The sequence below is a fragment of the Gopherus evgoodei genome, chromosome 7 (genome assembly GCF_007399415.2).
Source record: "Gopherus evgoodei ecotype Sinaloan lineage chromosome 7, rGopEvg1_v1.p, whole genome shotgun sequence".
NCBI lineage: Eukaryota > Metazoa > Chordata > Testudines > Testudinidae > Gopherus > Gopherus evgoodei.
The window spans coordinates 105432024-105452373 of NC_044328.1; the positions used below are offsets into that span (position 1 = coordinate 105432024).

At 39.2% G+C, this 20350-nt stretch overlaps 1 protein-coding gene across 4 annotated transcripts in view; it reads right to left on the minus strand.

The window, feature by feature from the left end:
- Positions 1-20350, minus strand: part of ARHGEF3 (Rho guanine nucleotide exchange factor 3) — a 261653-nt gene that overhangs the window by 27513 nt on the left and 213790 nt on the right. For 3 of the 4 annotated variants that reach the window (XM_030568685.1, XM_030568683.1, XM_030568682.1), the window contains one exon: positions 10431-10538. In XM_030568685.1, the coding sequence (XP_030424545.1) occupies positions 10431-10538 (108 nt within the window). Of the gene's footprint in view, positions 1-10430; positions 10539-11881; positions 11950-20350 lie in introns of those variants that run through there. The other variant, XM_030568684.1, reaches the window with a different exon arrangement.

Genomic DNA, 20350 nt, shown 5'->3' on the forward strand with positions numbered 1-20350 from the left:
ACTAACAGACGTTTTGGAGCATGAGCTTTCGTGGGTGAATACCCACTTCCTCAGATTACATGCATCTGAGGAAGTGGGTATTCACCCACGAAAGCTCATGCTCCAAAACGTCTGTTAGTCTATAAGGTGCCACAGGATTCTTTGCTCTCTATACCCTGTTCATAAGCCAACCCCCTTCTCTAGTGTTTCCCTTTTTTACTAAAAAAATTCGGCTTATGAACGAGTATATACAGTAATTGGTTAAAGAGAATCATAGAATATCAGGGCTGGAAGGGACCTCAAAAGGTCATCTCATCTAACCCCCTGCTCAAAGGAGGACCAATCCGTAACTAAATCATCCCAGCCAGGCCTTTGTCAAGCCTGACCTTAAAAACCTCTAAGGAAGGAGGTTCCACCACCTCCCTAGGTAACCCATTCCAATGTTTCACCACCCTCCTAGTGAAAAAGTTTTTCCTAATATCCGACCAAGACATTCCCGACCACGATTTGAGACCATTACTCCTTATTCGGTCATCTGCTACCACTGAATAGTCTAGATCCATCCTCTTTGGAACCCCCTTTCAAGTAGTTGAAAAGAGCTATCAAATCCCTCCCCCCCATTCTTCTCTTCTGCAGACTAAACAATTCCAGTTCCCTCAGCCTCTCTTCGTAAGTCATGTGCTCCAGGCCCCTAATCATTTTTGTTGCACTCCGCTGGACTCTTTCCAAATTTTCCACATACTGCTTATAGTGGGGGGCTCAAAACTGGACACAGTACTCCAGATGAGGCCTCACCAATGTCGAATAGAGGGGAATGATCACGGGCCCTCAATCTGCTGGCAATGCCCCTACTTATACAGCCCAAAATGCTGTTAGCCTTCTTGGCAACAAGGGCATACTGTTGACTCATATCCAGCTTCTCGTCCACTGTAACCCCTAGGTCCTTTTCTGCAGAACTGCTGCCTAGCCATTCGGTCTCTAGTCTGTAGCAGTGCATGGGATTCTTCCATCCCAAGTGCAGGACTCTGTACTTGTCCTTGTTGAACCTAATCATGTTACAATATGTTAGGATTGGTTAGCTAAATTTCAGTAAAATGATTGGTATAGCTAAGGTATAGCTAAGCAGAACTCAAGTTTTACTATATAGTCTGCACTCAATCAGGAAGTAGGAGGGGAAATGGGAACAGGGAATGGGGGTAGGGAAATCTGGAATTATTTTTGCTAAGGGGGGAATGGGAACAGACACAGGCAAGATTCTGTGGTGTCAGAGCTAGGACGGGTGACACTAAGGAAGGAAATTGGAATCATTGCTTGCTGGAAGTTCACCCCAATAAACACTTAATTGTTTGCACCTTCGGACTTCGGGTATTGTTGCTCTGTGTTCCATGAAAGAAGGACCAGGGAAGTAAGCAGGTGAAGGAATAAGCCCCCTAACAAAGAACATAAGAACGGCCATACCAAATCAGACCAATTGTCCATCTAGCCCAGTATTCTGTCTTCTGACAATTGCCGATGCCAGATGCTTCGGGAGAATGAACAGAACAGGCAATCATAAGTGATCTGACCCCTGTCATCCACTCCCAGCTCCTGGCAATCAGAGGTTAGGGACACCTAGAACATGGAGTTGCCTCCCTGACCATCTTGGCTAATAGCCATTGATGGACCTAAACTCCATGAACCTAGTTCTTTTTTAAACACAGTTATAGTTTTGGCATTCACAACATCCCCTGGCAATAAGTTCCACAGGTAGTGTGAAGAAATATTTCCTTTTGTTTATTAATTGCATTGGGTGATCCCCTGGTTCTTGTATTATGTGAAAAAGTAAATAGCAACACTTCCCTATTCACTTTCTCCACACCGTTCACAAATTTATAGACATCGATCATATTCCCCTCTTAGTCGTCTCTTTTCCGAGCTTAAAAGTCCGAGTCTTTTTAATCTCTCTTCCTATGGAAGCTGTTCGAAACCTTTAATTTTTTTTTAAAACCTTCTCTATACTTTTTTCAATTCTAACGTATCTTTTCTGAGATGAGGTGACCAGAACTCACACGGTATTCAAGGTGTGGGCATACCATAGATTTATATAGTGGTATTATAATATTTACTTGCTTATCTATCCCTTTCCTAATGGTTCCTAACATTGTTAGCTTTTTTGACTACTGCTGCACATTGAGCAGATATTTTCAGAAAACTATACACTACTCCAAGATCTCTCTCGAGTTGTTACATCTAATTTCGATCCTATCATTTTGTATGGAAAGTTGGCATGTTTTCCAATATATATTACTCTGCAGTTATCAACACTGAATTTTATCTGCCATTTTGTTGCCTGGTCACCCTCTTTCGTGAGATCCCTTGTAACTCTTCGCAGCCTTCTTTGGACTTAACTATCTTGAGTAATTTTGCATCATCTCCAGATTTTGCCATCTCACTGTTTACCCCTTTCTCTAGATTATTTCCAGTCAAAATGAACTGCTGCAGTAGGGGCATATTTGGTACAATATATCAATGTAACTTCTAAGTAAAATAGATCAAGTTCCTTAAGAAATAAAATTAGATTTCTATTCAATAGATACCTAAAGAGTTGTAACTGAGCCATACCCATCAGCCCAGATCTGCATACCCATGCAATAATTTTAGATATAGATTCAGCAGTTGTAGTGCAGGCCTAATCTCTAATATTTTTACTAGTTTGAATAATTCTATAACTTAATTTCATGCAAATAACATTTTTTCTAAATGTTCCAGGAGACACTGTGTCTTTCCTCCTCACTTCCATCCCCTACAACTGACAAGACAGTATTTAGTTCATTTTTGCTATTAAAAGTAGTTAACTGATACTACAAAAGGGCTAGACTCAGATTTGTTACACTGGGGTAAATCTGGTAACTAGTGTAATTTGGATACTACCTTATACCAGGTAGTAAAGTACTACATTTGCTAAATAAACTGTTCAGCTATAATTAGTTTATCTTTTTAAAGACGTATAAAAGAAATAATTCTGCGTATTATTCTGGAAGAAAAGTTCAGTTATTACAATATGTATACATGGTCAAGGTAGCAACGCAAAGTGGATAAATACATCTTTCACTGTTTTATATATCTTCTTTAAATCCAACCTGTAGTCCTCAGCACGATGAATCTATTGGTTAAAATCCATATTATTCAACAGCACAAGTTTCTTTTTGCTCAGGGAAGGTGCAGTTCTGAGGTACAATAATTTAACATAGAAACTGAGGCAACTAGAGGGAATAAAGCCTGTCACTGTACAACAGACTAACTTTAATTGCCCAGGGAAATATGTCCTGAATCCTAGTTTATTTGCCCTGTTCATAGATCTACACAGAACAGACTATGGTGGAGTCTGCACAATGGTTGTCTGCACTATTCTAGGTATGTCCATAAACAGGATTCAGTATCCAATGCTTAAAAAAAAGATTAAATGAATACATTGGTCTGGGAGTTAGAGTTTCACAACATTAAAAACCACTATACATTCATCACCACATAACAATGAGAGATCCTGGTCATAGGCAGTATGGGGGTTAAAACATGAAGTAGAGTTATTAATAAGGTAACATTTACAGCTTGCATATTTTAAATTAGTTAGCACAAGAGTGGAAAAAAAGGGAAGTTACTGAAAAATGAATTCAAATGAAACGGATGATTGTGGCTTCCATTTGACAGAATTAATACCCTTCCTACCCAAAGGCATTTTCGTACACAAAGAAGCCCTTCAGTTGGCACACACAATGTTTTTTTCAATTATATCTTTAGAGATAGGAAGCCCAAATTAAGTCACACAGAAGTGTGTGAAATGGATGTACACCTGAAAAGAAGGAAATGTGTTAATAGCTGGAACGATAGGGGGAGCAATGTAATCATCAACAAAGTTTAGCTTAAGGCTCATATCCTCTAAGTGTTTCTGATGGGTCGTACCTCTTTCCAACCATTTTGCACTGCCTTACTTCTTAGCATTTAAATGTGACATGTTAAACCCAACTTGTGTTAACCTGTTGTCATATCAAGGAATGTTATCTTTCAAATTTTATATAATTTACCAGATGCTATTTTTGGAACAACCAAGGCTAGATGATGTGTGACAGCTATCTCTATCTCAGTGGAGTAGCTGATCCTAAACCTCATAGCAACCACTGAAGAAAGAATCTGCCTGAAGTCAAACTTGAAAGTTGGAACGTTCCATTTGCCTGACTTTTTTTTTAAAAGTATGTTTTGACAAAATGCAAAACAAGTTGCACTTTTTCAACAAGAGTCCAAACTAAAAATTGATACATAGTCCTTAACATTGCTTATTTTCAACTGACCCCTCATTAATATCACTACAACAATGACAATTCTATGGATATTCTTTTTCATAACCTACTTCTAGAGTGCTTGAAATACTCCAGATTGTTTAAAAGATAAAACCACAAAAGGTGTAAACAACTATTTTATATAGCATAATCATCTTTCTTTTGCCTTGAGTAAGAGCAGTTTTAACATAGTAAATGTTACTCTTGTTTCCTGGTTGAAGGCAGCACATTCAACAGTTAGCTGAATTTCAATAGCTGAATTTCTCCTGAGCAAGACCTCAGTAAAGTATGTAACAGTCAATACCTTCCTTAACATTAGTAAATGCAATATACTTTTTCCAAGAGTCAGACGACATATTGTGGAAATATAGTCTTGTCTTTAAAGTTAACTCTGGTTCCTGTTTAAAAAAAACAAACAAAAATAATCTCATGAGATCTTTCAGTGAAAAGACTGAGTTTTAATTGAATTATTAAAAAATATGTTGCAAACCGGAAAATCAGGTGCTAGGCTTGCTTTATTTAAAAATTTAAAGTATATTGCATGATTAATTTATACTTGCAATAATTGAGACTGTGCATGCAAATCAGATTATTTGCACATGCAAATTGCCTGGTCAAAGTTGAAACGGAGTACAGCTACTGGATCCACAATTCACCAACCATCAGGTCTACTGCACCCTGGAGGAGTGGCTTTACACTACTCTGCACTATGGAATGGCAGTATTTCTTCCATCCATTCCTCTCCCAGTGCACAGCTCCTTTACTCAGGCTGTGTGCTAAAGACAGGATTTATCCTCATTGTGAAAAGTGTAAAGATTAATATAATCAATTCATAACATTATTTGTATCCATGCAGAAATAGTTTAAAAACAAGTTAAGCACTGTGATGCAGAGGGCAGAATGTTAGAATTTTTTAAGCTTTTTCTCTAGGTATCTGTTCTCTAGTGTGGGGAGGAACAGTAGATGCTGTAGGGGGAGCCAGCAGTCCTGAAGACCTGCTATGCTGTTCCAAAGCCACACTGGCTAACTGGAACCGGTAAGAACCAAATTTAAGTACTCCACCGGTATCTCCAGTTCAAAGTGCAATTAGTTTCATATTATAAGAAGTAAGGCTACGATTGTGTCACGGAGTCACAGAATCTGTGACTTCCATTGACCTCCCTGACATTTTCTGCCCTGGGGCTAGAGCTCCCAACCAGCCCTGCCCTTGCAGCTGCCCCGCCTCAGCGGGGATTCCTCACAGCTGCCTAGACACAGCTGCAGCCATGGCCAGCAGCTGGGTGACTCTGCAGCTACCAGCTGCCTGGTGACTCCACAGCACTCCACCCCCAGGGGCAGGGGAACCCTGGAGCTTCCACGCACCTCATGGTGGTGTACCTGGAAGCCCCAGCAGCAGTGGGTGCTGAACCCATCTTTTGTCAAGGATATTTTTAGTGAGAGTCAGGGACAGGTCACGGGCTGCCGTGAATTTTTGTTTATTTCCTGTGACCTGTCCCTGACTTCTACTAAAAATATCCGTGACAAAACTTGGCCTTAATAATAAAGAATTGATGTTTTTACTAAAAGCTAATCCTAGATTTCTGTTGACCTCACTTATGTGACTGTAGCACTTCTCTCAGGCAAAATGTCTGTGAACTTTAAAAGGGTTTAATAGAAGTGCTGATGTTAGATCTTGAAACTGACAAACTGTCTGATCTGAGTTCATCACACAGTAAATGGTTTGCTGTGGTCTCTAGATCAAAATCCTAACATTGAGATCTTAAAAAAAAAAAAAAAAAAAAAAAAAAAAAAAGAGGCAGCGATTTCCCTTCAGGCCTCTTGAGAAACTGTCTTGGCGTCTGAAGTAAGATAAGAATCATTCAGAGTCCCTATTTAACTTCATAATGTTACATGCGTATTGAATCAGGATATATTGATGAAGTCACAAGTTGCAGTGGAAGGGAGGCAGAGTTAACCTCTGTCCTCAGTTCTAGTTAAAGTTATGTTTGAGTACTATTTGATCTCATTCCCAGTTTGTAAAGTGAAGGACAGAGCTGTGAATGGGATTAAATTTAGGAGCTGAAAAACAAATCTCTGTAGTTATCTAGATTGATAATACAGATTGAAGGAACAAACATTTGTGTCAAATGGATAAATGGATACCAGTAGATGGATAAATGTACCAGCTCATTACTGAGCACTTTGCTGATGTACAAAAAAAGGTAACTAACATGGACAAAATGAAACCAATGCTGTATTTTTATCATCATCCAGTCTACAGTGTGGGAGGAAGCAGAAACACAGCAAATATGAGTAGCAGGAAAAAGAACTGAACTCATTACTACATGCTTCTTTTGTGGAAAATGCTGATAAACCATTTGCAAAATAATATTGAGAAATAAGAAACAAAAAATCAAATCTATTAAAAATACCAACAAATTTCTGGAGTAGCTAAGAATACATCTAAAAAGCAGCACTGTACTGTCCTCAGACTTAGAGCATGTTCTCACTGAATCTGCATGTGGAAAATCCAATAATATAAATGGAAATTCCACATGTGGAGCTTGGGGAAGTCATACCCTATGGATTTTCTCCAATTTTACATATTTCTTCCTTTCAAAAAGGATTGTATATTGTGACAAAGTTCCCCCTCTACCTTGGTCGGTCCTGCGCTTATTGGCGGATTTGCTCGCCTCAGAGATCTTCCCCTCTGGTGGAACTCACAGTCCAGGTCAAGTCCTCCTGTGTCTGATCAGGAGTTGGGAGGTTTGGGGGGAATCCAGGCCCGCCCTCTACTCCAGGTTCCAGCCCAGGGCCCTGTGGATTGCAGCTGTCTATACTGCCTCCTGTAACAGCTGCATGACAGCTACAACTCCCTGGGTTACTTCCCCATGGCGTCCTCCAAACACCTTCTTTATCCTCACCACAGGACCTTCCTCCTGGTGTCTGATAACGCTTGTACTCCTCAGTCCTCCAGCAGCACACCCTCTCACTCTCACCTCCTTGCACCTCTTGCTCCCAGCTCCTCACACGCACTCCACAAACTGAAGTGAGCTCCTTTTTAAACCCAGGTGCCCTGATTAGCCTGCCTTAATTGATTCTAGCAGCTTCTTGATTGGCTGTAGGTGTTCTAATCAGCCTGTCTGCCTTGTTTCCAGAAAGCTCCTGATTGTTCTGGAACCTTCCCTGTTACCTTCCCCAGGTTAAGTAGGTCCCCTTTCCCTGGGTCTAATATATCTGCCTTCCCCATCAGGTTCCCTTTGATTAGCCCTATGACCCCATTCCCAATTCTGTTTTTTTCATTGGTTGTCCCACGTAATTATTTGGTATCACAGACCTGTGGATCCTCCCCTTAGGCTGGGGGGAGGTCCTTTAGCAGTGGGCAGGCTTTGCCCGCCCACTTCCTGGATACCAATAGGATCACTCTCCTGTAGCCATCTGGCCTGACCCTGTCAAAATATGAAAGTTTTGTTAAAAAATTTCCATAGAAAATTCAAAATTTTTCTAAACGTTTATAGCAACAGTTGCAGTGATCTGCGTTTTCAAAGTTCTTTGTTGTTGGTGGTTTCTGTCATGTTATGGAAGCAAATAATCCATTGTTAATTTGTGCAAAATAAAAAATCCTTCTGGACTGAGGTACACTAGCAATCTAGCTACAATGTATTGATGATTCTGCCATGTGGAAAACCTCAACATCTTGAACACACCCTTATGGTGTATTTAACACCCAAGGACTAGAAAATTAAATTAAAAAAAAATACATTGAAGAGAATCTCTCTCTCTAGATGGAGTGGCAGTCACTTCACTAAGCAGATATACGGGCACCCGAGGATTTGGGTGGTGTTTTTTAATTGACAACCCTAGAGATTAATATCACCACATATGGTTGAACAGAACAAGTATAGCAATGGTAGTGCAAGTTTCCTGACATCGGTTCACTGATGTGCCTCTAACCATTTTCCTAAGGGACCACCTCTGAGTGTGAGAAAGTAATCTTCTTGCCCATTCTGTTGTTGGCCTCACCTGAAACTGCTAACAGAGACTTTTAGGACCAACTGCGAAAGAGGTGGCATCCATGCAAAACCAATCATGAGAAAAAGGATTTAATAATTCCAGCTCTTTTTGCAAGAGCTAGTGCTCAGCCAAATAAGTAATATATATTCCAGTTACAATTTACCTGAGATGGATTTAGATCTATTACCCGGAGAATAAAAAGGTCCATGCCCCTTTACAGAATTTTCAAACCACGTAGTTCCCTAGGGAAGGTGGTTTGAATAACTGCATCCCTTAAGCATCTTATATTTTAATCTACTGCAAAGTTATTTTTTTAAAATCAACATAAAAAAAAATAAAGATTTTTTTTCCCAGTGCTAAGACCATAACACAAAAACCTACACAGCTTTGTCAAAATCTATCAAATACATGCACACAACTCAAACTAAAAATCAAGGGAAGCTGTATATATATTCATGAAAACAGAATTTAATCTCTTGAAGTCTAAATTATACCTTATAAATACAGTATTATATAGCACAAGTCCGTCTCAAATGCAGCCCCAGGGAACCAATCGTATGAGTACTTAACCGAGCACAACAACCATTAAAGGTTCTGAAAAGGGAAGTGCCAGCCTCAGAAATAAAATCTTGCCAAAACCTAATTTACTTTCCATACTCCTGATAATTTAGCCCTTCTTTTAGGATCAGACCAAATTTTTCTTAGAGGTAGCCTGTGGAAGAGATTTATATGCCCAAGGGACTACAGACATCTCTTCTCTAATCACACTACAGTATACCTATTGGATCAAACACACTGAGGTGAGTTCAAACATCTTGCCTATCCCCCATATCCATAAAGGTTGCTTTTGTATGCAGAGCTATGCTCTTTCAACAACATATTTAAGGAATACCAGATATATTGCTAACCAAATGCTGGCATGTCTGCTTCCTAGATAAACTTACTGCAGAAAAACATATTTTCATGGCTCATTACTCTGTTTAAGTATTTGTCAGAAGAACCTCCATGTAGAAATAAAATAAAATTAACTCATAGCTGCAGTAGAGTCATGATTAATTTACCTTTTTTAACAGATATTATTTCTTACTAAAATAAAGATATTTTATTCATTCTCACTCTTCAGCGAGCTTAAGCTTGTTCTATAACTCAGTGTAGATTTTAAATCTACTTTCTCAAACACCTATTATATTAGTGGGGGGAAATGGCACAATCCTGCTAAGCACTGAATGCCCACTACGAGATGCTCAATTGCCTCAGCTCCTCCTGAAGTCACTGAAATTAAGGTACGCAGCCTCTTGCAGGGGACATGCAATATTCTGTAGGATCAAGTCCTACATGAGTCTCCAAGCATCTCATATTCTATATGATGCACTTGTAAGTTTGAGACCCCTACAAACAAGGCAGAATATCTTCAGAATAAAATGTAAATTTGAATTGCATTGTTATTTGATTGCTTTTTAATTATTTCAAATATTCAGCTTTGACATATTCTTTGAATGTTGGCTCTATTTTCCATCTGATCGCCAGACTTTTTGTCCACTGGAGGTCAAAGTTCACTATTAGTAGTGAGGATTCAGCAATATTACATGCAAATAGATTATCTTAAACTGTACTGCTCCACTTTAAAATGTCATTTAAAAGTATGTCAAAGGTGCCTGAGCATATGGCACCCTTTTAAATCTCTCTCTAAAACTCACACCTTCAAGAGTCAAAAGATATATTAAACATACCTTCTCGAGCAACTGAGCTACGCACATTATTTATATACTGGTTTCTTTATCTCTGTCATAACATGAAGAATGGATATATAGTTGCAGTTTGTTTCTTAAAGATTTCACAAGAAACAAGCATTCTATGTCAGAAAGATTATTATGGTGGTGAATGATGGAAATGCTCTGGTGCTGTTATAACTGTGTCACTTGCCACTACTGAGGTTTACACTGTCCATTACCACTGCCCCCTTATGTTGGGGAAAAAAGTTTTCCATTTTTTCCATAAAGATTTGCGAGATACTCAGATATGCATACATATACACAAAATGAATTTTGAAAAGCACAACCCCTAGAAAGCATGTGATAGCATACCTGTGCATCTCTTATTGAAATGCAGATCTGAACATTAAACACAGAAATATATTATCTTTACCTGAAGTGTTTGACTGAACCGCTTTAACGGGGTTGCCCGCACAGGAGGAATGAGGCTTGCTAGTGATGTAACTCTAGAAAGAGGCTTGACCCGTTTGTTACTAGGCTCCTGTAGTTTAAAGAAAAGGGAAGGTGGGGGGGGGGGGCAGGGAAGAGAGAGAGAGAGAGAGAAAACATGAAAAAGGCATCAGAAAAACGTTTATGCTAGTTTTGTTAATTTTCTGATATGAGCAACATAGACACACAGCTCTGGTTGTAAACAAATAATTCTAGTTTATAATGCTGGCAATGACAGATTACCTTTGCTTGGTGCATACAGATCTGAGCAATGGCTGAAATATCATGTAGTAGGCAGAAGTAGTGGCATGACCAGGAAAGACCAAAAGGCACAAGAAAGAGCTCTCTCCATATATAGCATCCTTCTACTGAGATACTCCTTTTAAAATGGTCTGTTTGCGGGGAGCACCCCTCAAACTGAAAAGTGCTCTGCAGCTAATGCATATTTTGATGACTTGTCATTGAAGGGAACATGTACAAATACAAAAAATTCCAACTCCATTGTTTTTGCTCTGTCATTGTAAGTATGTAGTTCTGCATTTGATTATTCTAAAAAAGTACAAATTAAAACAAAAAACAGTTTGTGTCATGTGTTTGTATTTACATGTAAATATGCATGCATGTGCATATTCATATAGATGTGTACACACAGTATATATTTAAATGAAATAAAAAAACTTTTCAACAAATATCTACTGTAAAAACTAATACTTTTCTTCCCTCACACAATTTTTAACCTATAGAATGCCTGCTTTTGTGAAGTATAATATTCCATTTGTTTTGCATACAAAAAATGAAAATATAAACAATAAGTGCAATACAAGGAAAGATTACAAATATGTAGAAACAGAAGTTACCCTTGGCTTGCTAACCTCCATCTGACATTTAATGGATCTTGAACAGCACATGCGAAAGGCTACTTTTGACAGAAAAAGAGCCAGACCTTCCAAGTGAAGTTAAAATATGATATTGGATGGGTTTTTTAAGTATATCCTATAGCAGTTCATCTTTCTTTTTCAGCCATGTTTATAAAGTTTGTGTAGGCATCCTCTACCTCCAGTTTTCTAGACAAATCCTTAGGAGAATGTACCATTTCATATTATTCTTTTGCTCAGAGATATTAATCCTTTTAGAGATGTGGATTTCCCATCCTTCCTGGTATTTAAAAAAATCCCAGAAGTAGTAACTCACGATTTTCATTACTGGTCAGCAATATTCTGTTTCATTAGCACAGCTACAGAGAAGAAAGATGAGAACTAGCAAATAATTTATTTCTCAGCAGGCAGAGCGGCAACTCCATAAACATCTTGTGAAACGCAGGACCAAATTAACAACCCCCCTCCCCTGCAAAAAATAATCAATTTCCCCAGATATGGAATGTGGTGCTACAATCACTTCAGCACCAAAATTAAAAAAAAATTCAGCCTGCACTCTTATCTTCATCATGAAGGTGCCATTCAGATTCTTTCCTTTCCAGCAACCATCTCTTTGACACAGCTTTTTTGAAGGAGCATTTTTTTTACGTCACTGCAGCACGACTGGCATACTGAACACACTACAGAATCTTTCAGCTTTGACTAGAATTCTCATCTGACTTGCACCTCCATCATCAGCTGTTTTGTTTATTTTTTAAATTCATAATGCCAGTCCACTAGCTTCCCATAGTAAAAAGACTGTCATTAATCATACTGCAATGCAGTGAAAGGACACTGAAGTCCCAAGGCGAAGTGAGTGCTACTGTATACCTAGCAGCAGAGATTACTTGGGCATGTGTTATCTCTAATGCTACTAGAATCTCATATTTAGAACTATGCAGACTGAGGAATCAGGACAGCAAGAAAGACAAAGGGGACCCCTGAGAGAGGATTCTCCTCTCCCCTATTGCTGTACCATTTTCCACAGGTTTGGCATCTTTGCTGCTCTGTATGTGGTCTTTGGTCAAACTGGAATTATGTTTCTGATATAATGGCCCAAAGTCAGCTCTGGAGTAAAGAGATGTAATTTGGCCCTACATTATATCACAGTGTAACCTGCTTGAAAGTTAGATTTTTAATTGGAATTTGATTTTCTATTAGAACTGTCTATTAATCTCTGTGCATATTAACAAATCTCTCTCTCTCTCTCTCACACACACACACACACACACACACACACACACACACACTTTCAATCTTAAAATTTAAATGCAACCAACAACAAATACTAAGATTTTAACAATGATATTGTGATGCCCATTAAGAATCCCTAAGGAGGGTACATTTTGTTACAAAGCAAGTAAATTCATATTCCACTGTCTCTCTTAAGTGTCTTCTTCAGGACCACTGAGAGTGAAACTTGAATTACCCTCTTTGAGCAAAGTCTGAGACCAGTTGATAAACAGGGAAAAAAAAAAAAAAGGTCTAGACCCACTTTGAATTTTTTATATACTCAGTGTTTGTCTGCATCTACAGTTTATTAATGGCTACAGAAAGACTGCAGGTGAAGGGCTCAATCCTGTACCTAATTTTCTCAACTGTTGGGGGTTCATAACCTCAAACAGCCATGTAAATTGATGCATAGCAGCAAGTAACCCTGGCGAAAATTATTCTGTGAAAAAGAAGGGAAATCACCATCCTTTTTGGAAGATAGGGGAAAATGAAGAAGAGAAAAGGTGTGAAATCCTGCTCCATCCCTGAACAGCTCTAACCCTATCTGAACACTTCTTTTTCCCCACATAGGGTTGCAGGAGTTATTTTACGGTTCCAGCAAGAGGAGAGGGAAGAACTAGAAACAGGTTCCTTAACCTTTTTAAAATAAACCATTTCACTATTCTGCAGGGGATTGTGAGGGTTGCTATGTGGCAATCTTCATTCTTATATCCAAACTGCTCAGGAGGCAAAATATTTTCACTAGTTTCTGTACTGCAGAGGTTACCTGTCTGTAAACATAGACATTAAGGAGAAGAAATCAACCTAGTTGCCTCCTCTAGGGGCTGCTGCAACCACAAGAAGGATAGGATATGGCTACAGCTGCCAGCTGTAAAAGAGCCAGAAGTCATTGTCAGAACCTACTACAGTAGCCACTGGAGTCACAATAAGCTGACTAGTCACATATATGTGGGTTTGTTCTTTGAGGTCTTATTCCTCCCATCACACTGATCCATTTTACCTATTGCATTTAGTTCTGATAGCAAAGTGGGTTAAACTAAATGGGTAGTATAGATTTTTATCAAAATCTAAATTATTAGAATCTGTAGAACAAATTGAAAGGGCTCATACAAACAAATTTAAGAATAAAATCAAATCAACACACATCTGCAGTGTTTGCAGGACTCACTCCGAGACAGTAATTCAATTGCAGTGTCAGAGACTTTGGAAAATAAATGCAGGGTCTCCATCTCTGCATTAGGTTTAAAGAAGGAATTTGAAGTTGATAATCTTATTGCATTGGAACTTTCTTTAAAACAAGAAAATAAGTTTTTTTGCACACAAATGTGAGTTTGGGACTATGCCTGAGTCAAATTGGGAATGCCATGGTTTGAGAATGCCATTTTGTGACTATAAACTTCATTGCAACTTTCAATTTGCAGAGTAACCTCCCTGCTGCTTCAAGACATACAGATGATGGTGAAAACTAGTCTAATCTAGACACGGTCAGTAAATTCTGGATAGCATGTGCTCATACTAGGGAGTCAGCTGAGTTTGGTTCTGAGATACCACATCATATTGTGAGGAAGAAATAAACAAGCTGGAAGAGAGGAGTACTCTAGAATTATAAAACTTTGCTTCTTCACTGTAAGTACCCAATGGTACTTATGTATTATACCTCATAGCTTTTGTTTTAATATGACTCACTTCCTCTAAAAATAAGCCTTGATTTACTAAAACCCAGGGTAGTTTTAAGACTGCTGCACAGGAAGGGGAAGTAATAGCCATAGAGAGCGCTTACACCTCATAAGATCAGCATTCTGCTTTTGGGTGCCTGGGGAATGCACCTATCATGCAGATTCACTCATGTGGAGCCAAGGAGCCCCAGATGGCAGCCATCTCCTCATGCAGCCCTTCTGTCAGTTTTCTCCCAAATAGTGTCTCAGTCCTTTCTGCTCTTTCTTCCACTGCATCATAAGCTAGAAAATGGTAATTTTGAAATTATGTGGCATCTTAACCAAAAAGTAAGTTATACATCTATTTTTTAATCTGCATAATCATATTATACACAGGCCCCCGCTTAAAAACCCCGAGCCTTAATATCTAGGACCCTATCCTGTGGTTTGCTGAGCACTCAATCCCTACTGAAGCCAATTAAAGTTGAGGATGCTTTGCACCTCAGAGAATAGAGCTCTTACATTCTTGCAATTTACTGAGTTCTAAGCTGATATTATTGTTTGCTCTTCACTCAACAAGACAGCATGCAGTAGTCCGATATGTGGGGTAGAAAAGTCTGAAGCAGGGGCCAAGAGCCCTTGCTGTCATTCAACTCAACCACAATGCAAAGGGACTCTCTTATTAGTTTATTTAAAGAACAGGAATTCCCCAAAGTTCAAAGTGAGAGCCTGCTGGTCAAATTGAGTTAAATCTATTGCATAATACTGGTTAGTTTTCTATACTGTCTCATTAAAGCAGGCACCCCACAACCTCCTAATTTCCACACACTGTTGAGTAAAGCACTCTAGTAAAGGTCAGTTTTAAGTTAAGTTTTCTTAGTAGAACCTCGCTCCACCACCCATATTGTCTGCAGAATGACAGAAGCAATGACCTGGATAATATATGCCAGAAAGCCCATATAGTATATGACCCGGTGCCATACAATAGGGCTCTGTTTGACTTGCTACCTAATTCTGAAATTTATTTTGATGTGCTCTTTTAGACAATGTAGTAATTTTTACCTTCTAACAATTAAAGTCTTAGTGTACATGAACTGATCACAATTGTTTTTCCACTCGACTTCCTGCACCCCTTATCAGCAACTTCAACAAGGGGACTGTGCGTTACATGCCTGGTGTTGAATTTAACAAAACAAGCCCAAACAATCCCCTGAGGAGTCATTTATACCTTTGTCTATGGCAACCTGCAACACTGTCACCACCACATTGTTTAAATTTGTCCGATTTAGCATGTTCTTTATAAATTCACAAAAAGTTTCAATTCAGCCTCCAAGCAATAGTGATAATAGAAACTTTCTAAAGAAACTCAGCATTTTAAAATATAAACATCTTCCCAAAACCTTCATCAGAAAAGGTTGCAAATGAAGCTCTTAGCAAACAAAATAAATGAAATTGGCGTGGATCCATTAACTATGCTTCTTAGTCAATATATCATGGGAAAGTGGAATTAGTAGTATTGACACAGTTACAGTCCAGAATACTTCTGGATCTGTCAATCTTTGAAATAAAAAGAAAATTCTATACAAACCCACATCAGTTTTTGTTGTGTTTTTCTTGTCACATGCTCAAAAATACACAAATTCCTTTTTATCCTACCCCCTTTACCTATGTAAATCCAGTAAAGTAGATGTTCAAAGTATTAACTCCTTGACAGCGCAGCATTCATTACTGGTAAAGGGTTTAATTCTGGAAAACAAATTAGCCTCAAAAGGGTTAACCGTGTCTCTAAAAGCTGAAACAGTGCAGTGTCTTTGTTTCAAACACAATCCACAAGTGTTGCCAGTAAAATAAAACAGAACCAATCTGTTTCAGACACTATATTTCTGGCAAGGTTTCCATACCCATTTACTTTAAACGTTATTAGTTTTTAGTCAACATTATAAGAGTATGTCAACATTTGTCATGGCAGAAAGCCCAAAATTATGATTAGTCGGCTACTGGTTAAATTGGACCACGATTAAAAAGTTCTAATAAACATTCTGGAGTTCAGCAGAAAACCACATTCAAGTTCTGGTCCACAGGATATTACAAATACTTAACCTTCACCAAAATTAAACACACTCACACAGTACAATAGGTTCTCTCTCAGTACAGCAAATATTTCACCTAACAGTAAATTAAGTCATGCCTAGGCAGTGTTTATGCTGGTTTAGAAATTTAAAAGTAGCTGTTCCTTGTGAAAACAGAATTAACTCTTCAATCAGTAAGAGCAGATAAGCTAACTCTAGGGCCCTATCTAGGCAGCAGAACTGGAAAATGAGCTCCACAACAACAGAAGCATTGATTGATTGGATGTTCTAACCCATACAATTCTCAGGGCTGATCTGCACTACAAAGTTAGGTCAACGTAGCTAAGTTGAGCTGGTGAGCGAAAAATTTACACCCCCGAGAGACATACAGTAGTTAAACTGACCTAAGCCCTGGTGTAGACACTAGGTTGACAAAATAATTCATCAACATAGGTCCCCGCTTCTCAGAGGTGCATTTACTACAGCAACAGAAGAACCCCTCCTGTCACAAGCATTATACTATAGCAGTGCTACTGTAGCATTTCTAGTATAGATGTACTCTCAGTAACCAATGGGAATCCTTGGATCAAGCATAGAACTCTCAGTGGTTTCCTGAGCCTTGAGAGCCCACTTTTGGTATATTTTTATTAGCTGCAGAAGATTTACTTTGCCTCCCGATAGCTTAGAAATATTCCAAATTTAAGTAGTGTTAACTCTTGTAGAGCTGTAGGAAGCAGGGGGTGGGGGAGAGTATGTACTATAAATGCAGCCTGAGATATTGTTACAGCTATTAGGAACCTATTCTTAATTGCCTACAAAAATCCATCCAAAATCATAGGAAATATATCAACCTGAAAGCACTGCCAAGAAAAGGAGAGGGAGACCAAGAGGAGAGATTGAACTCACAATGTAATTAATCCATATGATGCATGGACACAGATGCCTTGATTATCAGCTAAACTGCACCCATGGAGTATCTCTGATAGAAGGAACTCTGGTTCTTTCCTACAAAACCACTGGTTAGCACCACTTGAAACCCCCCCCACCAGCTTGTGGTAGTAGTAGGTCTGTTATCCTCTCATAAGAGGATAGAAATAGCCATACTGGGTCAGACCAATCGTTCATCTAGCACAGTATCCTGTCACTGACAGTGGCCAGATGCTTCAGAGGAAAACAACACAACAGGACGATTTGGAATGATCCATCTGCTGTTGAGCAGTCCCAGCTTCTGGCAGTTGGAGGTTTAAGGACACCTGGAGCATGAGATTGAATCCCTGACAATCTTCGTTAATAGCTATTGATGGATCTTTCCTCCATGAACTTATCTAAATTCTTTTTTAACCTCGTTATACTTTTGACTTTCAGATCATCCCATGGAAATGAGTTTGACAGGTTGGTTGTGCATTTGGTGAAGAATTATATCCTTGTTTGTTTTAAACCTGCTACCTATTAGTGTTAGTGTTCACATATAATGAATCAGTAAATTGCAATAATCCAGAGTCAGCTGAACTTGAGTACGGTGTTACACAGCAGGGGTTCTCAAAGTTTTTCTTTCTGAGGCTCTCCTCAATATGTTATTAAAAACTCCACAGCCCCGCCACAATTACTGTTTTTCTGCATATAAAATCCAGGGTCGGTGCAAGGGAGCAGCAAGCAGGGCAATGGCCCAGTGCCCCCACACCACAGGGGAGGCCTGCAAAGATAAGATGCTCAGGTTTCAGCTTCAGCCACAGGTGACAGGGCTTGGGGCTCTGGGCTTCAGCCCCGCATGACGGGCCTTCGGCTTTCTGCCCTGGGCTTCAGTGAGTCTAACACTGGCCCTGCTTGGTGGACCTGTGGTACCTGCTCGTGGGCCCCCAGACTCCTTGTTGAGAATCGCTGTTATAAAGGATGGTGTGGAGAGCTACAGAGGAAGGTTGATTAGCTGGGTAAAAGAGGTGGAGGAACAGCTTAAGCAGAAGAAAACAAATCAGTGGCAGGGCAGGGGTTGAAACACATCATCATTCCTTCACCACCAGGGACTAGGCCCCATCCTATAGGAGCTGTTGCCCCATCAGCATCTCGAAAATCATGGATCTGGAATCCTTAAAGAAGGCAGCAGTTATAAAAGATCCTGAATACAAATACATCTGGGTCCAGTACCAGGATATCTGGGTCTAAGAATATTGTTACAGGACAGAAGGTATAAGGACTTGCAGAGGAAGCTAGAAGATCCTGGAAAAGGAGGACAGTAATTGCGTGGGGAGAGAACAAGCATCCCTCATGCCAACAGGTCTTTCCAAAAGCTATTTTAGTCCCTCTTCCGTAGTAATGAGCCTCAGATTGACCGACCCACTATCTCTGAGCCTAAGCTCTGCCCATCAACCTCCCTCCCATAAGAAAGTGGTGCACTCTCTTTACAAAGAGTTATTTTTATATTTATAAAAAATGCCCAAATAAACTTCATCTAATTTCAATTAAAACAAAGTTTAAATGACGGGCAGAGCAGTGTCAAACTTAATTAATGAGGGGTGCAGCCAGGAATTCCTGTTTTCCAGTTCTGGCTTTGCCATTTATTTGTCTTGTGATCTGATGCACGTCATTTAATCTTGGTTTCCCCATCTGTAAGACAAGGATAATAGTACTCCCTTACCTCACAGGAGTGTTGTGCAGATGAATTTTTATCTGTCCAGTGCCTTGAGGATCAACTGTGCTACATTAAGTACTAAACAAATATTTTGAAAAATGTACAACTACAGCTTACTTTTGTTAAAAATTTGTACTGCTGTTTGTAACAGCTTCAGAGAAAACCAATAAAAGATTCCAGAGAAGACAAGAATTGTGTTTGTAACAAGATGAAGGAAAAAAAATCTAGTTACTCTTGAGCTAAACTATTTATATTACAAAAGGCCAAAGGGGCATATTTGTTTTCTAGAATAAAACAGCATAGTAACGTCACTGAGGCTCTTTTCTACATATAGTACTCTTACTGCATAATATGGTAATCAATTTCAATGTTTTTATAAAGCCTTCATATAGTCAAAATTTGCCTGTGGCACTGTTTAGAAGCTGGTTGGAAGACTTGCAGTTTAACGCTCATTCTAGGTGAGCACTGCCATGTCCAATGCTGCACATATACTCCATTTTATTTATAAGTTAGCCACTTGAAATTTGTGCATATTCACCAGTGCACTGCCTCTGCTTAAAATATTTTCAGAGTGGGCCTATTGCATACACAAAAGTGATCATTATGGGCCTGATCAAGAGTCCACTGAAGTCAGTAGATGACTTTACACTGAATTCATTCAGGCCCTACACAGCAGCTACACTTAGAGATAGACATCTTCTACTGTTAAAAAAGGTCCTATACAGAACAAAAAGGGCTGCCGGTCACTATAGGAAATGTTGCCCCTCAGAAATTATAAGATCATATGCCATGGCATGCAAGGGATATCCAAGCTACATCAGTATTGATAGGTGACACAGTTATACTGTCAACTGCCTTCAAAATGCTAATAAGCATCTCTCTCCTCTAAGGTGTCCCAAAAGGGTTAGTTCAGTGATAGATTGAAGAAGGCTAGCCCATAGAGGATTCTAAGTGACCCACATTAAAATTCTGTTACCAAATTGAATGGCAGGTTAGAGTGATTTCTCTGCAAACTGCTAGATCTGACAAAAATGTAAGTATTATTACTAATTGTATTATGGTAGTACACGGGGATGCCAATCAGAAGAGGGGTCCCAATGTATTAGGTACTGTACAAATAAAGTAGGAGGAGATTCCCTTCGCTAAGTGGCTCTCATTCTGACTCACTGGGCTTGGAAGTTATAAATGTGTTTTTTTCCCTTTGCAATGCATAAGATGACACATAGTACCTGAAACTTTGAAAATACATCCAGTGGGAGAATACCCCCAAACCTCACTACAGAGTCTCTGTCCTCACCTTCTGTTTTAGAGTTCACAAGTTAAACAATGCAATATATGCAGTAAGCGTTTAGGAACAAAGTAGAAAC